The sequence below is a fragment of the Eulemur rufifrons genome, chromosome 6, assembly GCF_041146395.1.
Source record: "Eulemur rufifrons isolate Redbay chromosome 6, OSU_ERuf_1, whole genome shotgun sequence".
NCBI lineage: Eukaryota > Metazoa > Chordata > Mammalia > Primates > Lemuridae > Eulemur > Eulemur rufifrons.
This window is the reverse complement of record NC_090988.1, coordinates 17,821,221-17,847,252: the sequence shown is the minus strand read 5'-3', so window position 1 is coordinate 17,847,252 and position 26,032 is coordinate 17,821,221. Positions and strand designations below refer to the sequence as shown.

Here is a 26,032-nt window from a genome sequence, read left to right as displayed (position 1 = left end):
AGCCTCAAGCACCTGTACATCCCAATCTCAACTTGGCTGCCCAGAAGGGTCCAGCTCACACAGACTGCAGAGAGAGGGCACAGGCCTTAGCGACTTCACAGAGTGCTAGGAGTCATCCCCTGAAGCTCCAGCTTGGAAGAAGCCTGACCTTCCACGGCCGCTGGCCAGCTTATGAGCTTAAACTTCAGATGGGGGTTAAATGAGAGGTTTCCCAGGGTCCCTGCCAAGATCACCACTTGCTTGCCATCCCTGAGGATCTGACCGGCCAGTGCCCTTCTTCCTGGGTCTCTCATCACGTCAGTGACCTGTTCTAATTACAAGGTACCCCATTTACCTAGTGGTCCCCTGTAAAGGTGGAAGCCAAGTCTTCTCCCCCTTTCTCCTCCTGTTTGTGCTTCTGTGTTTCTTTTACTTGTGCACTTGCAAGGTGGTGAACTTGAGCGTTACATGTGAGGGTTGGTGGGGGACAGACCAAGTACCAGAGTCCCCAGCCCACACCTACCCTCTTTCCTTCACCAGCAGTACGGGCTCTGGGTCGTTAGGGTCAGGGACCAACAAAGAGATGGACATGTTCATAACTTATCCAGGGGACTGGGCAGTCCATCGCAGGACTAATGTTTAGCAAACTGTAGAACACGGAAAATACCAGCTAAATGCCATGCAGGGATGCTGTGACTATCAACACCTGCCTCTCCAGAGGAATCCAGTCACTCATTCCATGTAGTTTTGCTGTGCACCTACCGGGGGGTTCCAGAGAAAAATGGGAGGGGGTGCAGTTACAGTAGTGCCTCAGCTAGGACCTTCCAAACCCAGAATTCTTAACCAAGTCACTTTTTGGGCACCTTACTTTCAAAAGCAAAAGAGGCAAAGCGCAAGGAAACAAGCTTACGGATGTCCCCAGGACACGTCCGGATGTCACTACTCAGTCTAATTTTCTCACCTTTTAAACCCACAGTAGAGTATCCAGAAAAATCCTCAGTAGAAAAGATTAAATCGTATCCACTACAGTTTAATTCCTAAATCAGGAAAGGAGGCTAGTACATTCTAGAAAATTTTTTAAGAAAAAAAATGTTTGAGCTAATGCCTGATCAATCAGGAGAATCAGTTTACCGGAAGACACCACCCCAAGGCCCTAAATTCTGGTTAACTGAGGTCTCGATGCTTTTGAAAGCACCACTTTCAGCTGCGCAGGCCCAGCATCTGCGGAGGGCGCTGGCCTAGCTCCCCCTCGGTGGTTTGTATGTAATTCTTTGGGTTCACCAGCCAAAGGAACAAAATGGCAGGCTGTTGATGCACAGAAACACGTTGTTTTCTCTTTGTCTCATAAAGCACCCCCACCACCTGGAGAGTCACTCTGTGGCTGACAGGTTAAGCCAGAATTGCAGATAGGCAGGCTCCTTGTGGCTTTGGGACGGAACAGGCTAGCCACATGGAGGCAGGTGTTCACTTCTCTCTGTGGCATCCCGGGAGCTGGTGCCCTCTCGCAAATCACATTTGATTTGCCCATGTTTATGGGAGAGCGAGAGTGAGCGTGAGTCGGTGCACTCATGTTTGATGAGTGCAAGCAGAGGGAGGACACGCAGGCGGCGTGTCTGGAAACGGAGGGGCGGAGGAGAAGAGACGCTAATATTATATTTACCGTGCACCTGGGGTGTGCTAGCCATTGTGCTGGGTGATACAAACGCTCACCATTTACTCCTCCCATCCTCCTGGGACACCACTGCCATATATCCATGGTCTAGATGACCTCTCTGCCACCAAACCCAATTTCCCACCTGGCCTCTTAGGTGTGTTAAACACTTGGACCCCTTCCTTCATGAAACACTCTTCCCTCGGCTCCCTGATAAAACACTATCTGGCTTCTCACTTATCTCTTGGGTCCGTTTTTCTCAGTCTCTTTGCAGGCGTCCTCTACCCCACCGTTAATGGGTAAAGTCCTTCCAGGCTCTGTCCGAGGTACTCCTTCCCTTGTTCCATACGTGCTTTCCCACCCATGCCTTCTGTTGCATCTCTACCCAGGTAACTCCCAGACTAGTATTTTGCTTGGGCCTCTCCTTTGAACTCCAAACCTTAGAGCCAACTGTTTGCTTGATGACTCCTCCTGGATGTTTCAAGGTACCCCAAACTCAGCCTGTCCAAGACGGAACTCTCAACCACACACCTGTCAACCCAGCTTCCTCCTGTGTTCTCTGTCTCACATGGCACCAGCACCATCACGTGTGCCAGAAATTTAGGTGTTATTCTTGACTCTTCCCTCTCTCTTCCTCCATACAAGTCCAATAGCTTTTGTATCCCACGTAGCTCTCAACTCTCCCCACCTCTCTCCATCTTCACCTTCACCCCAGGCCCAGGCACTGTCATTGCTCACTTGGACCAAGGAAGTGACCTCACTGGTCCTCGTCATCCACTGCATGCCTGCATCTTCCAGCTGTTCTCCACGCTGCAGCCACTGTCCATTCTGAGCCCCTCTTGCAGGCCACGCACTCCACGTGGGCCCCAGAGTGCTCCTCCCCACACACAAACCATCCCCTTGCATGGAACTCTTCAATAGCTCATCCTTGCTCTTAGGATAAGGGCCACATGTCCTAACCTGACCCAAGCCCTGCAACACCTGGCTCATGCTCACCTTTCCAGCCTCACCTTTCTCCACTCCTATCCTCTGAGCTCTTACAGCATGTACAGCCCCCCTAGTCCACAGCACCTGCTCTCGAGGGCTCACTGCCCAGGGAAACGCTAGCCTCCCTGAAGGCAGGAGCCATGGCTGAGACTTGGGTCCTCTGCCCCACTTCGCATGTGGTGGGCACTTAAGACCTGCTGTTGGTTTGAAATCAGAGCCCCCTTTTTTGTCCTTTACTTTGGACTTCTGTTGTCACAGTGTGCTCTCTTGCCTGTCCCCTCCTTGCCTCGCTCAGCTGCCAATCACAGGAAGGTGGGGAGGTGGGTGATCCAGAGAGCGGCCCCTTTTTTCTCACTTTCGTTAGTAGTTTGCAGGTGAATTTGACCTTGTGTTCCTAAATCATCTTTGATGTTGGCACAAAATAGCTCTCTCCCCGCAACCCTTCTAAGCTAATGCATCAGAGTCAAATCTGGAGGTTTCTAGTTGATTTTCCAAACTTGATCGCTGCTATCTCCCTGACCCTGAGTAGCTGAAATCAGGGGCCCTATTTTCTTCCCTCTCCTTTTCAGCCCTCTTGGAGTACCGAGCTGGCTTGGCGAATATTGTCTGTTTTAATATTCCCTTTCATATGAGCCTGGCTTACCCAGATTAGCATATTTCATTAAGGGCTCTCTCTCCCTTTCTTCATCAAAGGGTTTATGATGCAAAATATTCTTCTTAAAAAATAAGGAAGTGGCTGGGGAGATGTCAGTGCCTTCTGCTCTCTGGGCTGCTTGCTGAGAGGGGACCGGGAGTCTTTGGTTTTTCAGGAGACGTATTCACGGTGGAGGGGGTGCAGCTTGGAGAACAGCCGCATCTGGAGCATTAAGCTGCCTGTGCTGGGGACGTGGATCCATTCTGCATCTCTGATTTTCTCCTTGCACCGCGGCTCTGAGCCTCCCGCGGCAATCTCTTCACAGCACGGAGAAGAGTTCCCTGCGTCACGACGACAGCCCTCGACATCCCAATGCCAGTCCCTCTTGTGGCGTGGCGGCCACAGAATGCCACGCCATGCCACGCCATGCCAGGTCAGCTCACCCCATGGTGGCCAGCACAGCCCCCACGCCAGCTTGCGCCGGGAGGCCACCTTCTGGGCTTGGAGGCCATCCTCAAAGAACCCATCCTGCTCCTTGCTTGGCGAACAGGGGCAGAATGTGGTGTCTGCATTTTTAAATCTGCACAGCGCCCTCTGATAGATCTGTGTGGACGGTGCTATTTATCATTCAGCATTCATGCATTATTACTCTGCTGCCTGGGGCCAGGAGAAGTCAGCGTGAGTGGGATGGCTTAGAAAGGGCAGACTTGGTAATTTCCCTTGGAAAATTAGCACGATGAGCAACATGGCAGAAAACCTGGCAAAGGCACAGTTGGGGCAAAGAAGGCGGCCAGGAGCAGATGGTCAGGACGCAGGATGGGTGTGTTCTGCGGTGGGGGAAGGGGGCGGGGGAGCGGGAGCACAGAACAGGGACTGTGGGAGGTACCACGTGCCAGGCTCAGTGCTGGGCACTTTTACGTATGTCATCATGTTCTCCTGACCCTTAAAACCACCCTGAGAATGACGTGTTACTGTCTCCGTTTTATAGCTAAGCAGACGCCCAAAGACGTTAAGTGTTTGCTAAAGATCGCACCGTGCTGACACCTGGTCAACCCAAGCCTTCTGCTGGAGCGTGGCTCTCGTTCCCCTGTTGCACAGGTGCAGGAAGGTGTGCTCAGACACGCCACACACACGCATGCGCACCCCGCTTCCTCTGAGTCATCCTCCGTTCCCTTGGATACCCCGCTCACTTCTCACGTAATACGGTTTGTGGTGCATTACACTTGATGGGGTAGTGCTTTGTAATGGTTCTGAACGCGTGTGTGTGCGTGTGTGTGCGTGTGCGGTGTACGTTCTCACTCCAACTGCATTGTAAGCTCCAAGGGCAACATTCTGCCTCCTGTTTCTTTTTCTTTCCCTACCACATGGCTGGTGCATGATTCTGCAAAAAATATTGGCAGTCAGTACATGTGGCTGACTGACAGACTCCCATATTTCAGCCTGCAAGTCCCACAGGACTATAAATTGCTACATGAAGTACTGGAGTTGGAAGGGACTTACATTTATTAAAAGTTTACTCTACCCCTGTGCTAAATTCGGCTTTCTCCCGAATCCCCCAAACAGTCCCAGGAAGCAGGCATTGCCGTTCCCACTTTACAGACGAGGAAACTGTGCTGCGCTCGTGGTCCCTGCCTGCCTCTGGGGATGACACGCTGCGCTTCTCAAGGAACTGCTGTTCCTAAATGACAGACACCTGTCTGGGGGCCTGTTCTGGAGCAGCCCCACCCAAAGGTAGGGAGGGGAAAGGACCAGCTGCCTTCTCAGTGCTCTGGGTCCTGGGATTTATTTCTTTAAATGTGCAAAGCCCTGTGGAAGGGAGAGTCTGAGGTTGAACTTTCATCATCCTCCTTCTACCCTCCCCACCCACCCTGGCATTCCCAGCTCCGGGGTTGTCTATGGCAGTTCCTCATCCTGCAGGGGAGACAGGCGGGGCTGGGGAAAGGCGTGGACATGCTCTGAGAATAGCACCTTCCCTGCCCGCCCCTCCTCCTGCATTCTCTCCAGACGCGTGACGTTCTCAGCATCGCCCTGCTGAGCTGTGCCCCAGGGCAGGTTTCCACACGTCACGGAGTGGTCAGTGGAGGGGGAGCGGGCAGCAGGGCAGCCGGGGGAGGAGGGCAGGGAGGCAGTTATGAGGAGCAGAGGGGTAGGGGCTCAAGGACAGCCCAGGCATCCACTTCCCATCCCAGCTGTGTGCCCAGCAGGGAGATGGCACGTGCACTGCCATGCGGAAATGTCAGGCTCTGGACCTAGCCCTGCCTGTCTGCTCCCAGCAGCTTGTGCCCAGCCTCAGGGAGCTCTGAGATGTCAGACGGACTCCAGCAGCCCTCTGCTCCCTCTGCCCCTCTGTCTCGTCACCTCTCCCCAGCTGCAGGGCTGCCACAGCTTCCTTGCTCATCTCCTGGACACCAATTTCTCCCACTCACATGCACCCTCTTTCTAAGGTGCCATGCTGCCCAGGCCTCTCCCTGGGGCTCAGATGACCTTCCCCAGCAAAGCGAAAGCTCAGCCTGGAGGCCTCCCTCCCAAACCTGCCCCCTAGCACTTTTGTAGCCTCATTGCCTGTGAATTGTATCTGTGAACCCTGTGCCAGGCCACAGGCCACTCCCTGGAGTGCACCGCACCCTTGCTTGGGCTCTGTCTTCCCTGTCCTTGAGGTCCTTGAGCTCTGGGCCCATCGCTTTTAAGTCCTCAAGACTCAGCTCAATGCAGCGTGCTGGCTGCAGCCCTCCTTTGCTCGGCAGCTCTCCGGTTGAGCTCCTGGGTGGAGCCTGCCACTGGACGGGAAGCTCCTGAGGGTAGGGCTTCTTTGCAGAAACCAGAATCAAAGAGGACCGACCCCGTGCCCTGGATGGAGCTGCTTCTCAAGGGGTGACTACAGCTCAGAGCTTTGCTCTGATGTGTCTCCCTTCAAACCACTCAACAACCATTTGCTGAGCGTCTGCTCTGTGGCCGGGTCCATGCAGGCGCTGGGAATGAATACAGCAGGGAACAGGACGAGGTCACCGAGGGGAGACGCTAGCCAGAGGCCATGTGCCGCGCCAAGTGGGAGAGGAAGGGTCTGGAAGGCTTCAGGAGAAAACACAACTTAGAGCTGAGGGAAGACCTGGCAGGGGAAAGGGACCAGGGAGGACTGACTTCTCCACACGCTTTTCTGTGTTTTATTTTTAAATTATTTTGAGAAGCTAATCTAGGCTGATGGTATCAAATTGGAAAGGTAGAAAACGATCCGGAATGAGAAGTATGTTTTCTTCTTACTCCTATTTTGAGGCCACCGAGTGCCCTCTGGTCCCCTCTGAGGCCCCCTCCTCGCCCTTCCTGCCACCTGGCTGCAGGCCCAGCACATGTCCCCAGTGCTTCACGTGGCGGGGCCGTGGCGAGGAGCCCGCGGGGGCTGAGAGGAGGAAACTTGCATCCAAGCTTTTCCAGGGCCTCTCATCCTCCAGCGACCCATTCTCGGGAAAGACTAGCTTTCTGGCTGCCATTCATCCCAAACAGGAGTGTCCAGATGACCCGGCCAAACCCACGGAGCCGCTGACCCCACGGAGACAGCCCACAGCCCTGGGCTCAGCGCCTTTAAATTGCTTTAAATCAGACCACCCTGGAGGACGCTAGCCCAGGGACAGTCTTGGAAAGAAGGGCCTGACACCCCAACGGGGGGCCCCTCTGTCTGCTCCCTGAGTTCCTAGCCGGCCAGTGTCCCTCTTTTCAAAAGCCACAGGTGCTTGTGCACTGGTGGGTGCTTGCGTGTCTGCCGTAGACGGCCATCCCTGAGGCCCCAGGGGCTGTCCCACCAGAGAGGCACAGGCGGCACATGTGGCACAAGGGGCCGTGGAAGGCCACTCACCCTCCCAACCCAGCACCTACCGGATTTGTTCTTGTATTCGATGTCGAAGCCGGTGATGATGCTGTTGCCGTCGAATCGCTGGGTCCAGCGCAGGTTCATGCTCCGGGCTTTCACCTCCCGGATCTCCAGCTCTGGGGGGTCGGGGGGCTCTGGGGCAAGGTGGGGGAGGGGCAGAGGTGAGGATGACGGCAGGGGGCTTGGCCTCCTGCTTGATCCTGGGGGTTGGTGTCACCTGTGGTCTAACCAAGGACCTGGCACCCTGGGGTTTGAGCAGCGTGGGGGCTGGGGAGGCCGGCAGCAGGGCTCAGAGGCCAAGGTGGCCCGGCTTGGCCTCCTGCCTCACTGCCCTCTCTTGCTTGGCCTGGGGGACTGCCCCCGACTTGCCCAGCATGACTTCCCTTCCCATACCTCCTCCAGGGGCCTGGGCCCAGGGACCTGAGTCCTCCACCCCTCTCAGAACTGCCAAGGGACTCTCTAGGGGCTGCAGCCATTGCCAAGCTTTGCTGTCTCCAGTGTGCCTGGACAAGTCCTGTCTTCCCACTCTGGGCAGGAGGGAGGCTTTTCCCCAGAAAGCCATTTCCCGTCATCCTCCCCTGTTGGGGGGCGTTGGCTGTGGGCCCCTGGCCCTGGGGAAGCCGGCTGGGACTGCAGGGCAGCTGAAGGCACCTTGCACAGTGAGCTGGATCAAGCCCCGGTCCTCCCCGTACGAGTTGATGGCGTGGCAGCTGAAGAACACAGAGTCCCCACGGTCAGCGGGCTTGAGCTGGGAGACCAGCAGCAGGGGCAGGAGAAGGAGGAAACGGGGAGAGTGTTTTAGGGCTGGTCACCAGAAGGGGCCACTCCTGGGGCATCAGCAAGGCCATCTTGTTCTGGGAGGGGGACCCACAGGGGTTTTGTCAAGGGCTTCTCTTCCCAGAGGGTTCCAAAGATGGAAGTGTGGAGGGGTCCATGCAGGGAGGGGCTGAGGGGTCCCAGGAAGGAGGGGGGACCCCAGAGGGTGGGAGGAACTGAGAGGTCCGGGATGGAGGGGCTGAGGGGTCCCTAAGGGAGAATGGAGCCCAGGGTTTCCAGAATGAGGAGGGGCTGAGGAGCCCACATTTGATGGCTGTGGGGTTGTCAGAAAGGAGATACAGTGAGGCTCTGAGGCAGAGGTGCCTGGATGGAGAGGGGAACTAGCTGGGAAGGGGAGGTACATTTGGGGTGTGGGGAGGGGCTCCCAGACTCCCCATTTACCTCCTTTGGATGCAGACGTAATAGTTGTGGGCTCCCTACTCTCTGAGAGTCGGGGTCCTCGGGGACCGGGTGGGGTGTGGGCGCTCACCTTCAGCGTGGAGACAACCTCATCGCCGTTGTCCTTGGTGGCAATGGCGTACCGCATGACGCGGTCGGGGTCGATGACGGTGTCCCCTTTCTCCCAGCGGATGATGATGGGCCGCTCACCCCGCGCCGTGCAGTTCAGCTCCTTGGCGTGGCCCTTGATGGCGATGGTGGTGTTGGGGTGGGAGGTGATCATGGCCGGGACTGGGGAGACGAGGGGGCCCAGTGAGGGTCTGGAGGCCAGCCTGGGGGAGGCGCACGTGCCCGTGGTGAAGCCCCAAGCCGGCCGCCCTCCCCGGGAGAGGTCTGATCAGGGTGGGGGCCGAGTATAGGGAGCCCCCCTTGCCTGTCCCCTCTCCCCTCCCCCCGTCACCAGGGGTTCTTACATTCCCTGGCCCCTCTGGGGAGGCCAGAGGACTGGTTGCAGAAAGTTTTCACGTGCATAACATACATAGAATTACACAGGAAACCAGCTATATTGAAACATGGTTATGCAAATATTGAAAACATGAAAAAGCAAACTTTCTACACTGTATATCACATACCAGTGTGTGTTCTTTACTACTCGTTGTGAAAGAAGTCCTGGTGGCAGGTCTTACAATTACTGTCTTGTATTGCCGTGATCTGCTAACAGTGGTGAGCAGACACGATATTTTGAGACATCTGCAGTGACTGTGATAGGATAGGGACACATGTGTGGGTTTCTGTTGGTGACAGTCACAGGCCTTGCTACTGCTGTGCTCTGTTGGTCATGTTCAGAATGGAAGGAAATACTAATTTTCACTTAGAGGTAAGTGAAAAAAGGATGTGATTGTTTTCCCCCTCCCAAATTCACAACCCCCCCGAGTCCGATCTCTGGTTAAGAACCTGCTTTAAGGCGCCGGGACTCTGCTTTGTCTATCGCTGGGGCTTGTTTATCCTCCTCCTGTTCCTTCAAACAAAATCCAGCGGAAAACCCTGGCTGTGCCACCGCAACTAAGACGGTCAAGAGGATGGTCAAGAGGAAGCCCGATCCCTGCGAGGGCTGATGGATCTGTCCTCGCCCCCACTGCTGACCTGGGAAACTCCCCCTGGGGCAGCCCAGGCCCTGGCTGGTCATCAGGACCCCCCTCCCCACTGCCCTGGCCCCTGCCCGGGCCGCGCCCCTTGGCCAGCAGCAGCGGGAGGGGAGGGGCAGGGGAAAGGTGGTCTGGGGGCAGAGAAAGCCTGTCCCCTTTCTCCTCCGCCCACCTCCGTGAACACTTCAGGGGCACTTATGCCACCGTGAGGCCCTGTGCCAGGCTGGGGGCGGGTACACGTGACAATGAGACAGGGTTCTGCCCTGCATGGGCATGAACGTGAGCATTTCACGGAGTGTTGGGAGGAATTAACTTTGACTGAGGGGCATCTGGGGAGGCACAGTCGTCCGTTCAACAAGCACTGTTGAGACCTACTGTGCACCAGGTCTCGTCCTGGGTTCTGGAGCTAACAGTGAACAGGACAGAGGTGGCCTTTGGTCTCAGGGAATGTCACTCGAGACGTGGGAAGAGACAGGCATACCAGCAATTCCAGGACAGGATGGTGGGTACCCGGCCAGGAGGAGCGCACCGCGCCTGACTTAGCAGCACTCGTGTGGGGAGAACAGAGAAAAGGCCCCCCAGGCAGCGGAACCTGCTTGAGCGAGAGCTCAGAGGCAGCGATGTGCAGGCCAGGCCCCAGGAAGGCAATAGGCTGATGCCACTTCGGGACTGTCCTTGTCCTTCTCTCTTCCTCACCTCCTTTCTGGGAAAACTTGCCTCTCAGAGTGCGGGTCCCCAGTGGCCCTTGTCTCTGGAGGGGTGCCCAGGAGGCATCCTGGAGAACACACCGGGGAGGGGCTGTCCCTGGCTGCAAGGATCTGACACCCCCCATTCGGGGGAGGCCCCCTCCTCACAATGAGTCCTGCAGAGCAGAGACCGGCTCGCCCCACACCCACTCGGGCCTGCCTGGGCAATCCTGCCACGGGGCTCTTGTCCCCTCCCCTCTAAACCCAGTTCCCTGCCCACCCGGCCCCTGTCTCTGCTCCCTTCCAGTGGCTGGCCCTCTGTCCTCTTTCTTCCAGTGTCCCCAGGGGTTCTCTCTCCGCCAGTCTTACAGACCTGCTCAAAGTTCTTCCCAGCAAACTCTCCGGGGACATCTGACGTTTAGGGACAAATAAGCCTCTGAAGAAAGGCAGGGAGCCGGGGGCTGCGAAGCACAGAGCCACCTCCTCCACTGCCGCCTTGTCACGCAGGATGTGATGTTGAGGACAGCCCTGGCCCCAGGCCCCTGAGCCAGCCTCTCAGCACATTCCCTAGCCCCAGCTCATCAAATAATGAAGCAGATAAATTTTATAATGCATGGCATTACACGAGCATATACAATAAAACGTGAAAGACAAATAACGAGGTGCAAGTTATAATGAAGAAAAAGCCTGCAGTCAGAGACACCCGAGTATGAATTATTGACTAAGGTTTTACACTCTCAAGGATGTGCGGAGGAATATTTTTCCATCAAAGATTTGCATAATTCACTCGTATAAACCTGGGTGGAATATAGAGTAAGATTTTACATCAACAAGTCGGGCCTCGTGTTGCAGATGCCTCCATTTTTTACTGGAGGATTGAAATGCCTGGGTGCGGGGCGGGGGCCACCGAGGCTGTTTCCTCTCTCCTTACGGTGAATGATCAGGGGACAGGGGCCTGGAACCCCGGTGGGTCAGGCCCCGAGGCCTTCCTGGGGAGGGCGAGTCCTGCTCCTGAGGAGCCGTTGTGGAAGCCACAGAGGAGCTGGGGGAACATTTGTGTGGAGGGGTGTGCGTGCGTGGGTGTGCGTGTGTATGTAAAAAGGGGGGTCGTGGCAGAGTCCAGCCTCAGCATAGGTCAGAGACCGAGGAAGGGCAGAGGGAAAAGGAAGCATCTTCTTTTGGTAGGAGAACTTCACAGCTTTGTAAAACACCTCTGCTCTGTTCCCCAGGTAGGCCTGCGCTAACCTGTCCAGGGCCTGTATGTGATTACAAAGATATCCTCACCCCCCAGATGCAGCCTGGTGCCAGGAGCCACAGCTTGGCCAGTGGAGCATACACCATGTTTCAGACCCCACTCGCCCCTTTGGCTGCACACCTTTGAGCAGTGCACAACCTGTGTACCCATACCTGCTGGTCCCACTTCAGGGAACTTGTCTTTCCAGTCAGGTTTGTTCAGAGAGACAGATGTGTGCAGAGAAAGCAGGGTCCCCAGAGATCCTTGGCCCCTCAGCCCTGCTGTGTGTGGTGACAACCACACCTAGGGCCTGGAGTGGGTTCCCTTTACCCACACCCCCCCGCCCCAGCTGGAGGCTTATTACGGCAACAAGCACCGCACAGCACGACCCAATGCTCTTCTCACAGCCCCGCAGTTCAGGGAGCCCCTCTATGGGGAAGAGGAGGGAAGGCTTGGGGGCTTGGGAGCCAGGCAGGCCTGGGTTCTACTTCTGTTGCTACCAGCTATGCGGCCGGCAGCACATTACAGCTAACTTCTCTGAGCCCCTGGAGCAGTTGTGGGGACAAAGTGAGTCCATGTACGTAACGTGCCTGCCACACAGCGGCCACTCGAGAACCCTGGGTTCCATTCCTGCCCCCCAGGCTCTCATGCCCTCTCCTGTTCCAAGGAAAGCGTCGGATAAATACACACGCACCACATTCCTGGCCTAAGACGTCACCTGCCGGGCTATTCCACACAATCGCGGGGCCCGAGCCTGGCAGAGCCCAGATGAAGACCTGCACGACTGGGCACTCGCAATGCACACCGGATTTCCAACACATCGGAGGAAAAAACAAGAATGTAAAGTATCTCCTTAAATTTTATATTGATTCCATGTTAATATCTAGATATATTGAGTTAAATAAAATATACTATTATAATTCATCTCTCTCTCTCTTTTGCTTTTATGAACATGTGACAACTGGAAGATTTTAAATGACATATGTGGCTCATGTTCTGTTTCTACTGAATGGCACTGGTATAGATCACCCGCACAGACCCTTCCTCTTACGAGTGAAGAGACCGAGGCAGGAAAGCGACGTGCCCGAGGCCACGCCCCAGTGAGCAGCAGCGTGTGCCAAAGAGAGGACGGGGAGGCAACGCTCAACACAGGGCCGCACGCGTGGGAGGCGGTGAGGCTTCACTGGGAGAACCACTTCCCAGTTCCTTAGGACTAATGATTACGAGCTCAGGTTACTCGTGACGTATGTCCTGTTCTGGTCACTGTATTTGATGGAGGACATCGACAAGGTGGGGTGTGACCAGGAAGACGGGCAGATGGCAAACCGCGCTGACGACTGGGAATTAGTAACCCACAGGGAGCGAGGGAGACACACCGCAAAGGGGGAAGGGCAGGCCTCCCATTTGGCCTAAGAGGGACTTTTCTGGTGGTCTGGGCTGTTTAGGGAAAGGGCCGCAGGGGGAGGCAGTGAGCTCTGGCACCAGGGGCGTTGCAGGGCGGGGTCAAGTGAGGCCTGCATCTGGGCCCCTCGTCTCTGGGCCCCTGGGGGTGGGTGGGTCTCAGGAGAGAGGGGAAGATGGTCTGGGGACCTGGCTCCCTGTCTTACGAAGGGATTCCGTGACTCAGTGCTTGTGTCCTGGGCAGGAGACAGGGATCCTCCTCCTCTCTTTTCCCTGCCCTGCGCAGTCTTCCTGCCAGAACAGAACTCACCGCCGTGGCCTCCTGCAGGCCCTGCCCCCCGCCTCCAAGGACCATGGCGTCTTCTGTGCCCACAAATGGGGGCCTCAGCCCTCCTGTCTGCTGTACGGCCCCCTAACAGAGGGACGCTCAGGGCATGGGTGCCTGCCCCACCTGCTCTCTCCTCTTTCCTCCCCTCCCCCTTGCGCCTTGCTCTGCACTATACAGGTTAATATTTCTTCCCTGAGTCACAGCCACAAACACGACTGAACCCTCCCTACATGGAGACCGGCTGAGCCCTGGAGGGCTTTCTGGGTTGAAGGGAGACCCCAAGAGTTCCCTAGGGGGAGGTTCATGTGCAGTGATCTGCACGAGCGTGGATCCTGACCCAGTCTCTCTCTCAAACACACACACGCACAGTGTCAGGAACACGCCCTGATGGACAATCCCAAACAGTCACCCTCACGGCCCGTGCTCTGACACCCTTACCATAAGCCCACACATGGCAACACACACATAACCTGACATAATTATCAATTGCATGTCAATACCCTGACGTGGCTATTTAATACACATCTACTCACACCGTTGCAACACCTAAGTGTGCGCGCGCGCGCACACACACACACACACACACTCTCATAGTTCCCTTTTACTGAGAGGCTACCATGTGCTGGCAGTATTTTAAGTACTCACACGGTGGACTCATCCGAGGTAGACACAGTTATCATTCCCCGGCTCCAAAGCCTGTGTCCCCACACATTTCTTGCTGAAGCTCTGTGGCTTCCCACGTGCCCACGGTGGAGCAGGCCACACGCTGGACGCTTTGTCTCTTGGCTTATTGTTCAGTGGTTCTTCCCAGCAACCACCATGAGAAGTCAGTCTGTTTATCCCCATTTTCAAATGAGGTAACCAAGCCTTCCAGAAGGTGGTTCTCCCTCTTGTCTGTCTGTGCCACCCTTGCACACAGTCTCTAGCTTTGGAAAATGGAATTTGGTTGTCACCAAGAAGGCTGTGGCCTCCGTGGCGGGTCAGTCTCAGTGGGCTACTCCCGGGACGGGCAGCAGGGACTGTAGCTTTAGGGGCACAGGCCGGAGAGCCGGGGCGGGGAAGGGGATTGTATGCACAGGGCTGAGTCCTGTGTTGCAAATGCTAATGACAGTCACAAGAGCAACACAGCACAGGACACAGGAGGCTTCAATATACCACTCCTCTGCTTTCCTACAATGCAAGTCCATTAACAGCCAGGGAAAGCTGACTTCTCTCTACAAAGAGGGGTGCAGGGGAGACTTTCTGGGGACTTGGGAGCAGGGAGGGGCTGGGGACAGGGGTGTGGGTGAGCCACCCCTCAATACATAGCGCCTTCCAATACAGCTCCTTTAGGTGGGGAGGGGGCTTCTCTCTGAGGCCCTGGGGGAGTCCTGGTGTGAAGCAGGCCTGTCTCCAGGCTGTCCAGCCCCAGCGCCTGCTACAGTGCCTGCCACTGAGAGTGGCCGAATTGGGGCCAACTCTAGCAGAGGCCAGAGAGGCTTTCTGATGACTTCCAGGGCCCTTCCCTGACACCCCACGTTGCATACAGTTGCTTCTCCTAGGGGGCATCCCCTGCACATGCATGTCCTACTGCCGTGTCCTTGTCCCCTTGTGCCTGACCGTGCGACTCTCCAGGGCAGAGCGTCTCTATTCCAGGACTTATCACATATTCGTGGAAAGAAAGAGGACGCCCCAGCACCGGATGCCTTTGCTTCCCCCTCGCACCCCAGAGCAGCCGCCCGGGCCCACAGTTAGACTCACTCCAGGGCAGGGAGGAGCCCGGCCGGGCCACTGGGGCTCAGGCTGCTGCCTTATAGCCGTGCAGAGTCCCGATTTCCTCCTGCTGGTTCCGATGGGGCCTTATTGGCAGGCGCCACGGAGAGGAGAAAGGCACCAGGGCCGGAGAAGAACCACCCCTCCCCTTGCTCCAGGGCCCTTCCAGGGCAGCAAGCCGAGGGGCGAGGAAATCAATTTCAGAAACAAGACAGTTGTCAGAATCCGATGTAACCGGTTCCCGTCTGTGAAATTACTCGCAGGCCGGCTCCTGTCACCCCCGAGGTCCTGCCCGGACCAGCTGCTATTTACATTTTAATTTGATGTGAGAGGCTGATAGATTTTTAAAACACCACCAGACAGCTCCGCTGCCTCCCTCACCCCCAGCGTCCACACACTTTCCCACCAACCCCAGCCTGGAGGTGGAGGTCTAGGGTCCCAGATGCCGCCATGAGGATTGCAAACTCTGCACCTGTAGCCCCTCCCTAGCTCCCCCAGCTCCCCTTCCTCTGGGCTCCCACCTCATAAGCTGGGCCTGCTCTTTGCAGTTAACAAAGCCCTGGTGCATCCCTTGCATGGAGCTTCATTTTTGTTAAGGAAGTAGCCTAGAGTCTATTATCCCCCACATTACCAGTGAGGAAATGGATGCTCAGAGAGGTTAAGTGATTTGTCTAAGGTCACACAGCTGCTGCATGACAATTCACCAGCATCCTTTCTTTGGGCTTATCCCAGCCTTCTCCTGTCTGATTGTTTTTTTTTCTTCCCCTCCGTGGATAGATTCTGGGGGGAGTGCAGAAGGAGGCTGAAAACTGGAGTAGGAGTTGGGGGGCAGGAGGCCAGTCCCGGGCAGGCTGGGGCTGGGGCTGGGGGCGGTAGGAGTTGGGGGACGATGATCCAGGCCTTCTTTGTCTCTGTCTCCCTCCCTCTCTTCCTCTGCTGATTGGAGCTCAGCTGGTGTTTCTGACAAGTCCCCAAGTCACCAGGGAGGGAAGACTCAGTTGTGAATACCCAAAGGAGAGGAGCAGTGTGTGGGGGAAGGAGGGTGTGGAAGAAACGGGATGAGGATGCCACTGGCTGTTGGGAGAGCTGGTGAAATGTCCAAGAGGTGTGGGAACTGCATCCCAGAAGGAAGCTGGGGCAGGACTTCCCCATTGGCGTGCACCACATTAACCATGAGCACATAGTTTACCTACTGTGTGCCGGGTCCTGTCCTGAGTTCTACATTTTTATTTCCACTCTATGCCTGGGGAAACAGGTCGAGCGAAGTAAATTGCCCAAAGCCACGTGGCCAGTAAGCGCCAGAATCAGGGCCCCACCCAACGTGAATGTCAGAGAAGGTCAGGGGCCAGCGAAGCAGGTGCCCAGGAACGGTGGTGCCAAGAGCAGAGCTCTGAAGAGAAACACACCTTACCTTGGGGGGAGGGAGAAGAAGACTGGAAGCCAGGGGACCGGGGGTTAGGCCACTCTGCCCTTCCTGGTGGGTGGTCTAGGGGAAGAGGTTCTCCGGTCTGGCTGACAAGAAAAATCCCCTGGGAAGCTTTTAAAGCTATTACTGCACAGACTCCGCCCCCCCCCCCCCCCCCCCCGCCGTGGTCTGATTTAATTGGTCCAGGGTGGGGCCTGGGCATCTGTATTCCTCAAGGGCCACCACCCTCTCCCCCAGCAGATTCTCACACGTGGTCTGGGGGAAGAACCACAGGGCTGGCTGGTCCCTCTTCCACACCCATCCTGGTAGATGCCCTCTGGTCCCTCCCCTGCCTCGGGCAGGACACTCCAAAGCCAGTAGGATTGGAGGAAGGACAGCAAAGTTATGGTGTTCTTTGCCACTCCCAAGGAAGAGACTTTACTTTTTTCAGGAAGTCCTTCTGAAAGTCTAACTGAAATCTCTCCTGGGTCCTCATCTCATAGAGCTTTTCACTAAAGAGGATGCTTTGGGCATGCTGACATGCCTTTCTGAATGTCCTCTTCTTCACTTTCTCTCAGAGGTGCACTGAAGCCTCTTGAGGGCTCCGTGCAGCCCCCTTGTCAGGGCAGAAGGGAACTCCCCCGCTCAGAGGCTGCCTCCTTTTGTTTCTGAAAGGATTACACGCACCCCTGAGAGCTGGGTGGGCCCCTCCTTCCCCCCAAAGGCTTATGTCTCTGCTCCTTGTTAACAAGCTCCCGACAAGAACGGTAGCCCTGTTTGTCGGTGTGAGATAAGCCGCCACAAAGGGGCATTGTTGGCACGCGGGGGTGGCGCAGGGGCGGGTGGGAGAAGCTCTCTGCTGGGCCTCAGTGGCAGCATCTCCAGGCTTCCCTGGGGACAGGCTGGGGGCGGGGCGCCTTCTGGTGCCGGCTTTGTCTTTCCCTTCTTAAAGAGCCAGGGCCGAGGTGGTGTTAATTTGATTGCACCCACTTGGGCTTCTTGTCTCCCCTGATTAGCCAAGCTCCACCTGAAGCATGAGATTAATTCCAATCTCATGGAAGCAGTCAGCCCCTCACCGGGAGCCGGTGGGGAGGTGCCCGCGGAGCAGGGGGCCCCGGGGGACCCTAGCTGTCCACTGCCCGGGCACACGAGGAGCAGAACTGGCAGGAATGGTGTGTGTGGAGGGGCTTGGGGTGGGGGGTCACGCCTGCAGCCCTGTTTCTGCTGCATGGTCGGCCCACTTGCTTCATCTAGCTTGACAACGGGGTCAGTCACCTGCTCTGCTGGCTGCCGGCCAAGGAGTGCGTGCGTAGGAAGGGGAGGGTTCTCCAGGAAAGGTGGGACCGGCTTCTCCCCCTGCCTCGGGTCCTTTCCTTTCCTGAGAATGTTGGAAAAATGATAGTGATAATAATAGCTAACATTTATTGAATGCTTATTATGTGCACACACCATGGTTAATGCTTTACATGAATTATCTCATTAAACGCCCTCCCCACAGCCCTAGGATGTAGGTAGTATTTTGATCCTCGTTTTAGAGATGAGAGAAGTGATTCTGAACATCAGAATCCTCCCAGAAACAGAAGCAGATGACGCCATTTTTCTAGGATCCCTTGGAAGGTGCTTCCAGATCATGGCTGTGAGTGTCATACAGCTGTAAAGGGCCAGGTAGTAAATGTTTCAGGCTTTGGGGGCTACAGGTCTCTGTCTCGACTTTCCAACTCGGCTGTTGAACCTCAAAAGCAGCCACAGACGGCACGACATAAAGCACGGGTGTGGCTGGATGTGGCCTGAGGCCCAGTTCGCTACCCCTGCCCTGGAGTTCTGTGCACTGGAGCGGTCAGACTTGCCGACTCTTGTCCAAGAGGGGGACTCTGGTGAGGAGACTGTTTGCATGGAGGCAGGGGCAGTTGTAGGATGCCGGAAGGAGAGCATGTCAGCTTCCAGATTCTGGAAAGCACGGAGCTATCGGTATCAGAACACTGGCTGGGCATGGGGATGTTAAAAGACATGCTGAAGTCCTAACCCCTGTACCTATGTTTGTGACCTTATTTGGAAATAGGGTCTTTGCAGATGTGATCAAGATGTAAGTTAAGATGAGGTCGTACTGGAGCAGATGGGCCCTTAATCCAATGTGACTGGTGTCCTTACAAGAAGAGGAGAGGAGACACACACAGATGGAAGTGGAGCCACATGAGGAGGCCACGTGATGATGGAGCAGACATTGGAGTGGCGTGTCTACAATCCACAGAATACCAAGGACGCTGGCAGCCACCAGGAGAGGCAAGGAGGCCTCCTGCCCTGGAGCCTTTCGAGAGAGCATGGCCCTGCGGACAGCTTGATGTCAGACTTGTAGCCTCCCAGAACAGGGAGAGAACAAGTTCCTATTGTTTTAAGCCACCCTGTTTGTGGTACTTTGTTCCAGTAGCCACAGGAAACTTATACAGGGGTCGGACATGCGACAACAGGTTCTCAGTGCGGAGGGCCCAGGGAGGGTAGCCACAGCCTCTGCTCCATGGAGCTGCAGGGGCTTCCTAGGGTGCCATGTTGTGTGGGCTTCACGCTCCCTGCTCTACGGGGAGCTCACTGCCCGGCTGGCAGGTGCAGGGGTGTGCAAAGACCGCATCCATCCTGCCCCCAACACAGCCCCCAGCACCTGGCGCAGGGATAGGGACAGGGCGGGTACTCAATAGCCATTTACTGAGCAATGAATGAACACGGCAGGGCTGCACACGCGTACACACAGGCAGGGGAAGATGCTCTTTGGAACTGAATTCTGCCACGTCTCAAGTCTCTGTAGACCTGAGAGGCCCCGAGGGCTGGGCAGGGAGGGGTGGGGGCCCAGGCTTCTGGGGGAATCTGCCCTCAGCCCGCTGGTCTCAGGACAAGACACCTGCCAGTCACACGAGTCATGAGTCACTTTAGCAGGGTGGGAGCCTTAGGCTCATCTGATCTAGCACACAGCTCTAGGGAGAATCCTGGCAGAGTGTCAGCCTGTGTCCAGGTGCCTCAGGGCACCCCCTGTCACCTCTGCTTTGACATGGTCACAGCGAACATGCTACCTCTCCCGCCTCATCTACTCCATTGCTATTGGTGGCATCCTGGCTCCTTTTGTCCAATTCATCAAGGCCTGGTATTTGTGCCTTCAAAATGACTCTGAGAGTTGCCATTTCTCTCCATTCCCTGCTCAAGACCCTAGTGTCACTTCCATCATCTAGTACATCATGTACAGACCTCAGGGCCACACTTCCTGACCAACCTGGCCCTCTCGTCCCCAGCTGCCACCTCCGGTCAGTTGGGCTCCCCACTGCCTCCCAGGGCTTCCTGCCCCAGGGCCTTTGCTCATGCTGTTCCTTCAGCCTGGATGCCTCCTTTTCCCCCTTGATCTATCCAAACCCTACCTGTTCTTCCAGGATCAACTCAAGTCCATTCTCCTAGGCAGCTCTGCCTGACCATGTCTGTGCACTTTGGGTTTTTCCTTCTCTAACCTAATGTTGCACTTCTAGTGCCAAACATTTCAGCACGTGATCTTGCCCTGTTTCCCGAAGGTTAGTTCCAGCTTCCTAACATGTGTATAAATTCCTGGAGGGCAGGGATGGTGACTTAATCTTGCCTGTCTCTCTTTCAGACCTCGGCACCAGGCTGGACACACGGGGGCTACTCAGGAAGTACAGGTTTATTGCTTAGCAGATTGAATGATTTATTCTGGCCCTGTCATTTAGAAGGGGTTCGGTCATAATTGGGGGAGCAGTTCTAGGATCCCCACTTAGGGCAGGGTTTGAGGCAGTGCTTAGCTCTCTGCCTGTCTGTATTTTCTTATCTACTAAATGGAGCCACCCAGTGATAACCTTGACCCAGAATGTTTGCTGGCACCTTTACCTGGGTTGACATGTAGGATGCATGTAATTTTATTATGCATCTGGTCTGCGCTGAATGATACCATGGAGCCCAGATTCATCTGGAAACTCTCCAATGCCGTGGTCGTCAGGACTGCAGGGGTGAGAGTGAAATGGTGGTGACGTGCTTTATGTCACCACTTCCTGAAGCCTCTAAGGGGATAAGGGTGCTGCTGGGAGCCCTGAGGACAAGCACTTTTCACTTGGGAGTCGGGGGATGCATGGTCAGGTTCATCCCTCCTTTTCCTTCAATAAAACCTCCCCTGCTTGTCAGGGGCACTGGGTTGCTATGGTGATGAGAGGGCATGGGGCTAGGGTGGGGATTATTTTATTCTACCTTGAAACTTTTGTACCAAGGTCCCCTTTGGGGCTAGGCTTGGGATGCACCGTGAACTGTTCTGATGATCCTGTTGGCATTGTGAGGTCAGTGAGATCTCCCGCATTTCATTCGTTCAGACTCGCCTTCATCGATTCTACAACCCCCTGAAGCTCCAAGGCTACAGCGTCTGAAAGGAAGGACCCGGCACTGACAACATGTGCCCTTGGGTGTCCATTGGCACAAAAGAATGGACCCACTAGTTGGGCTCTGTTCATGCCTTCGGGGGTGAGGGAAAGGGACAGAGGATTGTGATCCCTCTGAGCAGGGGAGCAGACTGAGTCCCAGGGAGAGGGAGGGATGGCCCCAGTTTGCCCAAGGCGTTGTGGGGACACCAGGGCAAGAAACAAGACTCCCTGGCCAGGGCCCTCCTGCCCGCTACGTGAACTACTTGTTTTGGCCTCCCCGGGCCCTGCAGAGGGTGGGCAGAGCCGGGGCTGGCTCGGGCCCAGGGCGGTTTGCTGACTCCTTGCTGCTCTGAGAAGGGGGCTGCAGTGAGGCGCCCGGCCCGGTGAGAGGATGTGTCAAGCCTCTGTCCTCGCCTCTGTTTGATGAAGCAGGAGACAAAGTGATGCTCCTTACTCTATGAAGTCTGAAAATCAATAAGGCCACCGAGCCAGCTAGATAATCATCGCCATGGAAGTCATCGAAGTGGCTCGTTCCCTCTTCCCCTCCCCCATCACCAGCGGCTGGGGAGGCGGGGCCGCAGCCTGCAGAGCAGCCCCCCTGGCTTGGCCCAGGCCAGGGTGGGGCTGGGCGGGTGAGGCTGATGGATCACCACCACCCCATGGAGATGGCAGGCCCTGGCCCTCAAATTCCACAGCTGTGGCCAGGCCACCACCAGCCCAGGCCTCAGCCCCTGAGTGCCACCACCACTCTGTCGTCCTGCCTCCTCCCCCACTGTCTGCAGATCCAGCAGAGTGTCCTACCTGCCCCTCACCCAATCAGGGGACTCAGAAGGGCCGAGGAGACAGCAGAGGGTGACCTGTGACCCCAGGTGTGATTAGACGAAACCTGCGGGCTGGGGTCCGTCCCTGGCAGAGAATGCCAGAATGGGCACAGGGCTGCACTGAGCTGGGTGCCAGGGGTGAGAATTCCCACCCAGGGAGGGGAGGACCAATCCCAGCCCCAAAGGAGCTTCAGCGTGGTGAGGAGACAGGACCCACCACCAGGGAACACACAGGGGAATCTGGGGCCAGTTGTTTGAGCTCCCCATGCCTCAGTTTATCACTTGTGCTGAGAGGGGCCTGATGGGTATGTATGTGGATATCCTGGTCCACGTGTCCAGGCTCCAGCTACATGCCCTGCAAACAGCCCTCCCTCGGGTCTAGGGCTCACGCTGGTGGCAGGGCCCATCCACGGGAGGACACACTGCGGAAGAAGCCTCGGAAGGTCCTGGAAGCAGGCTTGGGGCATGCGGGAAGGGAATTCCCTGGGTACCTGGAGCGTGGGCTAGAAAGGGCTTTGCAAGCTCTGAGCGGCCATTCCATTTGGCCCTCGGACTCCCTCCCTGGGGGAGGGGCAAGGGCCCAGGTCCCCTGCTCTGAAGGAGGTGCTGCTTCTGTCCGGCAAGAAGGAGCTTTCTTTGGGCAAATTTGAGGTTAGGACCATCTTGGGTCATGGGACACACAGTTGTCTTTTCCAAAGTTTTGCATCCTGACCTCTGTCCCAGTGGCCAACCAGCAGGTGACTTGGTCTAAGCTCCCTCTATTCCCCCTTTCCCACTAGAGCTGGGTCCATTCCTCTCCCCAAGACTCCCTGTGACTCTGCAGCTGGGTGTGTGCTTTGCTGAGGGCGCTTGGATCTCGCTTTAATTGGCCTGACATTTTGCTAAACAAATAAATCAAAACTCAAACCAAACAAAGAGCCCTTATGGGCTTAATTGGCCGTGGGCTTTGCTGTGGCCCAATCACTGGAACCTTCACAGAGTGGAGGAGAGTTTGGGGTGCAGCAGTCCTGTCTTGTACGGTAACCTGAAGCTGCACATGGGGCGGCCGAGTCCCGGGAGGTGCCGCCACGCGACGCAGCATCAAAACCCAGCCAGCCTCAGCAGCTTGGCTTCATACCTGCCTCTCCATGAACAATTCTCTTTGAAGCTGCTTCAGTTTTTCCCCATGTGTCAGCTGCAGGAGGAATTGCCTCCTCTTCCTTTGGGTCATTATCTCTTTTTAAAAATATTTTAAAAGGGAGATAAAAGGCAGCTCTGTGGACGTGGCATTTTCTTCTGTTAATTACATGTATTTTCAGCCAAGTTCTGGGAGGTGGTCTGGTGCCCTGAAAAGACCACGTGTGCTGCCAGGACTGAGCTGGAAGGAACCTCGGGTCAGCTAGTGACTGGATTCTAGCTTGGGACTCGTATTGTACAGATGAGGAAACCGAGGTCCAGAGAAGGGAAAGGCCAGCTCGCGGATACGTGGCCAGTGAGTCACAGGGCCAGGACCAGCATCCGGTCTGTGGACTCCCAGTCTGTGCTCTTTCTACCATAGCGGGAGTCCACGGGGCAAGTTCTTGTCTCAGCCAGGACTAGACTACCCAGTGACCTTGATCCAGTCTCTAGAATTCCCTGAGCAGGAGCTAGTGCCTGCCAGCCTCACAGGCAAGGTATGGAAAGAGCATTGTAAACTGTAAAGTGCTGTCCACAGAGGTGGTGAGGCTGGGCTGTATGCTCAGGCACTCATGAGCTCGGCCCACACCGAGACTGGGGTCAGGGAGGAGTGGGGGCCACGTGGGCCTGGATGGTTGCCATCAAGGATGTCCAAGGACTTGGAAAACCAACTGCCCACTCTAACAAACCCTCCGCTCCCTGGGCCCCCGAGGAGGGTTCTGCATAGCAATTCCCTAAGAACAGCTCGGGAATCCCGACCCCCACCAGACCCTCGGGCCCCTGGAACTCTGGTTTGGAGCCTGCTGTCGAGTCAACTCTACACAGAAAGAAAATATTTAGCTTCCACAGCCCATAAGCATCTCATAGTTCATCCTCCCTTCGCTCTCTGCCAGACGCCCCAAGTTCCCACCGCGCTGTAGGACCTTCACGCATGTGCCTGTCTCCACAGCCTGCTTGTGCTTCCCCCTGGAAGGGCATGACCGTCCCCCTCCTGGTTCTTGTCAGCATCTTGCTCATCCTTCAAGCCCCGCTTAGCGACTGTTTTGCTTTTGTGAAGCTGTTCTTGACACCCCTTCTCTGCCTCCAGAGTTATTAATAAAATTGATGACTCCATCTCTGATTCTTTTTGTATCACCTTGTTTGTAGCTTTTTAAGGCACTTATCATTTTGTGTATAATAGTTGTTTTGGGTATCTGTCTATTTCCTCTTCAAGATCCTAAATTCCCTGAGAACAGCAACTCTGTCTTACTCATCACTAGGTTTCCACCACCCAAAACTGAGGACTGCCAATTGTTGAGTGTGTATTTTGTGCCATGCGTTATATTCATTGCTCTAAGTGCACGGTAGACCTTATCAATGAGTAAAAGGTATTATTCTGCAATTCCAAACTTGCAGAGAAGGACACTGGGGCTTACAGAGATTGTTGTCCTGGATCTCACAGCTATCAAGTGGCAGATCTGGGATTTGAACCCAAGTCCATCTGGTTCTAAAGTCTGTGCTCTTAGTCATGGGGCTTTACTGACCTATTTAGTGAGTGTTTAATGAGCACCACTTAGTGAGAGCTGAGTAATCACAGGAAGTCATAGGGACCAATGGTGGACATGCTCCCCAACAGAGGCCAACCACAGACATCCAACTTGACACTTGGATCCTTTCTCTGCTGTTGTTCCCTTTGATATATTTACTTTTCCTTCTTCTGCTTGGGTAAAGTGGCAGGCAATTCAGGTCAGTTTGCCTTCTGAGAGTTCACAGAAGTGTGAGGTCTGAAAAGGTGGAGCTGTATTGGGTCAAAACTTTCCCGAGTGCATCAGAGGTCTTGAGGCAAGCCTTGAACTTGGCCTTGCAAATGGTAGGCCCTTCTGTGGCCGGCTCTGCAAATGGGTGAGGGCGAGTGTGGGGGTGTGGGTGTTTGAGATGGACCAATGATGACTAGGGGTGGTTTCCTCAGTGAGCACACAGATGGCCCATGCACCCAGGCCCTGAAGGTTCGACCTACCTTTGCCCTTTAAATCAGAATGGGGGTGTGGGAGAACTGCTGTAAGGTTGAGGGAGGATGAAGGAGGAAAAGGATGGAGCAGGCAGGGGGAGAGTATGCACCAGGGGTAGCTGAGGGGGGGAGGTGGCCAGCAACAGTGCGCCTGCCTAGAAGAAGCAGGAGGCAGAATGGATGTTCCAAGGACGGTCCAGTGCGCCAACACCCACCCCAGTGCCCTCTCCTACCGCTCAACAGTGTCCATTACCATAGGGGCATCTTCCGGCAGCCAGATACAGCGCAGGATCCCTCAGGCTATTGCACAAAGGTAGTCAGAGCCTCCAGCCCCAGACAGGCCCTGGCCATGCCAAAGCTCCACGGCCACCTCCTCGGGCCTCAGATGTCCTCGGCCCTGCACAGGGGCCTCCAGGATGGCTGGGGCAGGTCACTGGGGCAAGTGCGGCTGGAATGGGAGGGGCGTCTGTGACAGAAGAAGGGAAAGCAGCCCTCGGAGAAGGGTCCCTTGGACGCGGTGGGGGGCGCGAGAGACTGTGTGATGGAGAGGCGCGTGAGTGGGAAACGGACCCGGAGGGGTCCGTGAGACCCAGCGGCTATAAGAGAGGGGTGTCCTGGGTTTCACCAGGAGAGAAGCAAAGAAAAATGACAAGGCCGGAGTGAGGACGGGAGGAGCCAGGTCCAGTTCTGCCCAGGGGTGATTAGTGCGGAAGGAAACTTGGCAAGAGGAGGACCGATGGTTAACACCAGTGTGTGTGTGCGTGTGTGTGTGTGTGTGTGTGTGTGTGTGACTTTGTGCTGTGTGTGTGCTCAGCAGGAAGCCCTGGGTTTATGACACGTGTTCTCAGAGGGCTTCCTAGCAGCTGCCTGGGGTGTGGAGTGAGAGTGGCGTAGGAAAAGGCAGGCCCCCAGGAAGGAGAGGAAGTGACTCGCCCAGGGCCCCAGGACACCAGGGACACCCCGAGGCTGGGTCTCCTCACACACAGCCAGCCTCCTGACCACTGCGCCCTCCGTCACCCATGTCCCCTCATCTCCGTGGAGAAACCACCTGCCACAGAGCTGGCAGCCCCACAGAATCCCCTAACTTAAAGAAAAAGAGCAAAGACCAAATAATAATAATAATAACAGCAAGCTGAGGAGAGTTGGGGCTCATCTCTCCTGCCGGCAGCGGGGAGGTAAGGATCAGATTCCAAGGAGGGTTCCAGAGATGCCTGCTCCTCCTCTGCCTCACACAGCCAGAATTAGCGAAGTTCTCCCTGGCTGAGGGATGTAGATTGATTGCCTGGTTTTATTAAGGACAAAGTGCTTTTTGATAGTGTGCGGGAAGCGGCTCCCCAGGGCGGGGATTCCGGCTCGGAGCTCCCTGAACATCGATCGCTGGGGCTTCCCTGTC

General features: G+C 55.8%; 1 protein-coding gene across 1 annotated transcript in view; it reads right to left on the bottom strand.

Annotated features, from left to right (window-relative positions):
* The window catches only part of DSCAML1 (DS cell adhesion molecule like 1), a 327,539-nt gene that overhangs the window by 39,089 nt on the left and 262,418 nt on the right, over nt 1-26,032 (bottom strand). The window contains exons 12-14 of the mRNA XM_069468885.1: nt 8,420-8,619; nt 7,765-7,861; nt 7,119-7,247 (exon numbers count right to left, since the gene is read on the bottom strand). Of these exons, the coding sequence (XP_069324986.1) occupies nt 7,119-7,247; nt 7,765-7,861; nt 8,420-8,619 (426 nt within the window). The remainder of the gene's footprint in view (nt 1-7,118; nt 7,248-7,764; nt 7,862-8,419; nt 8,620-26,032) is intronic.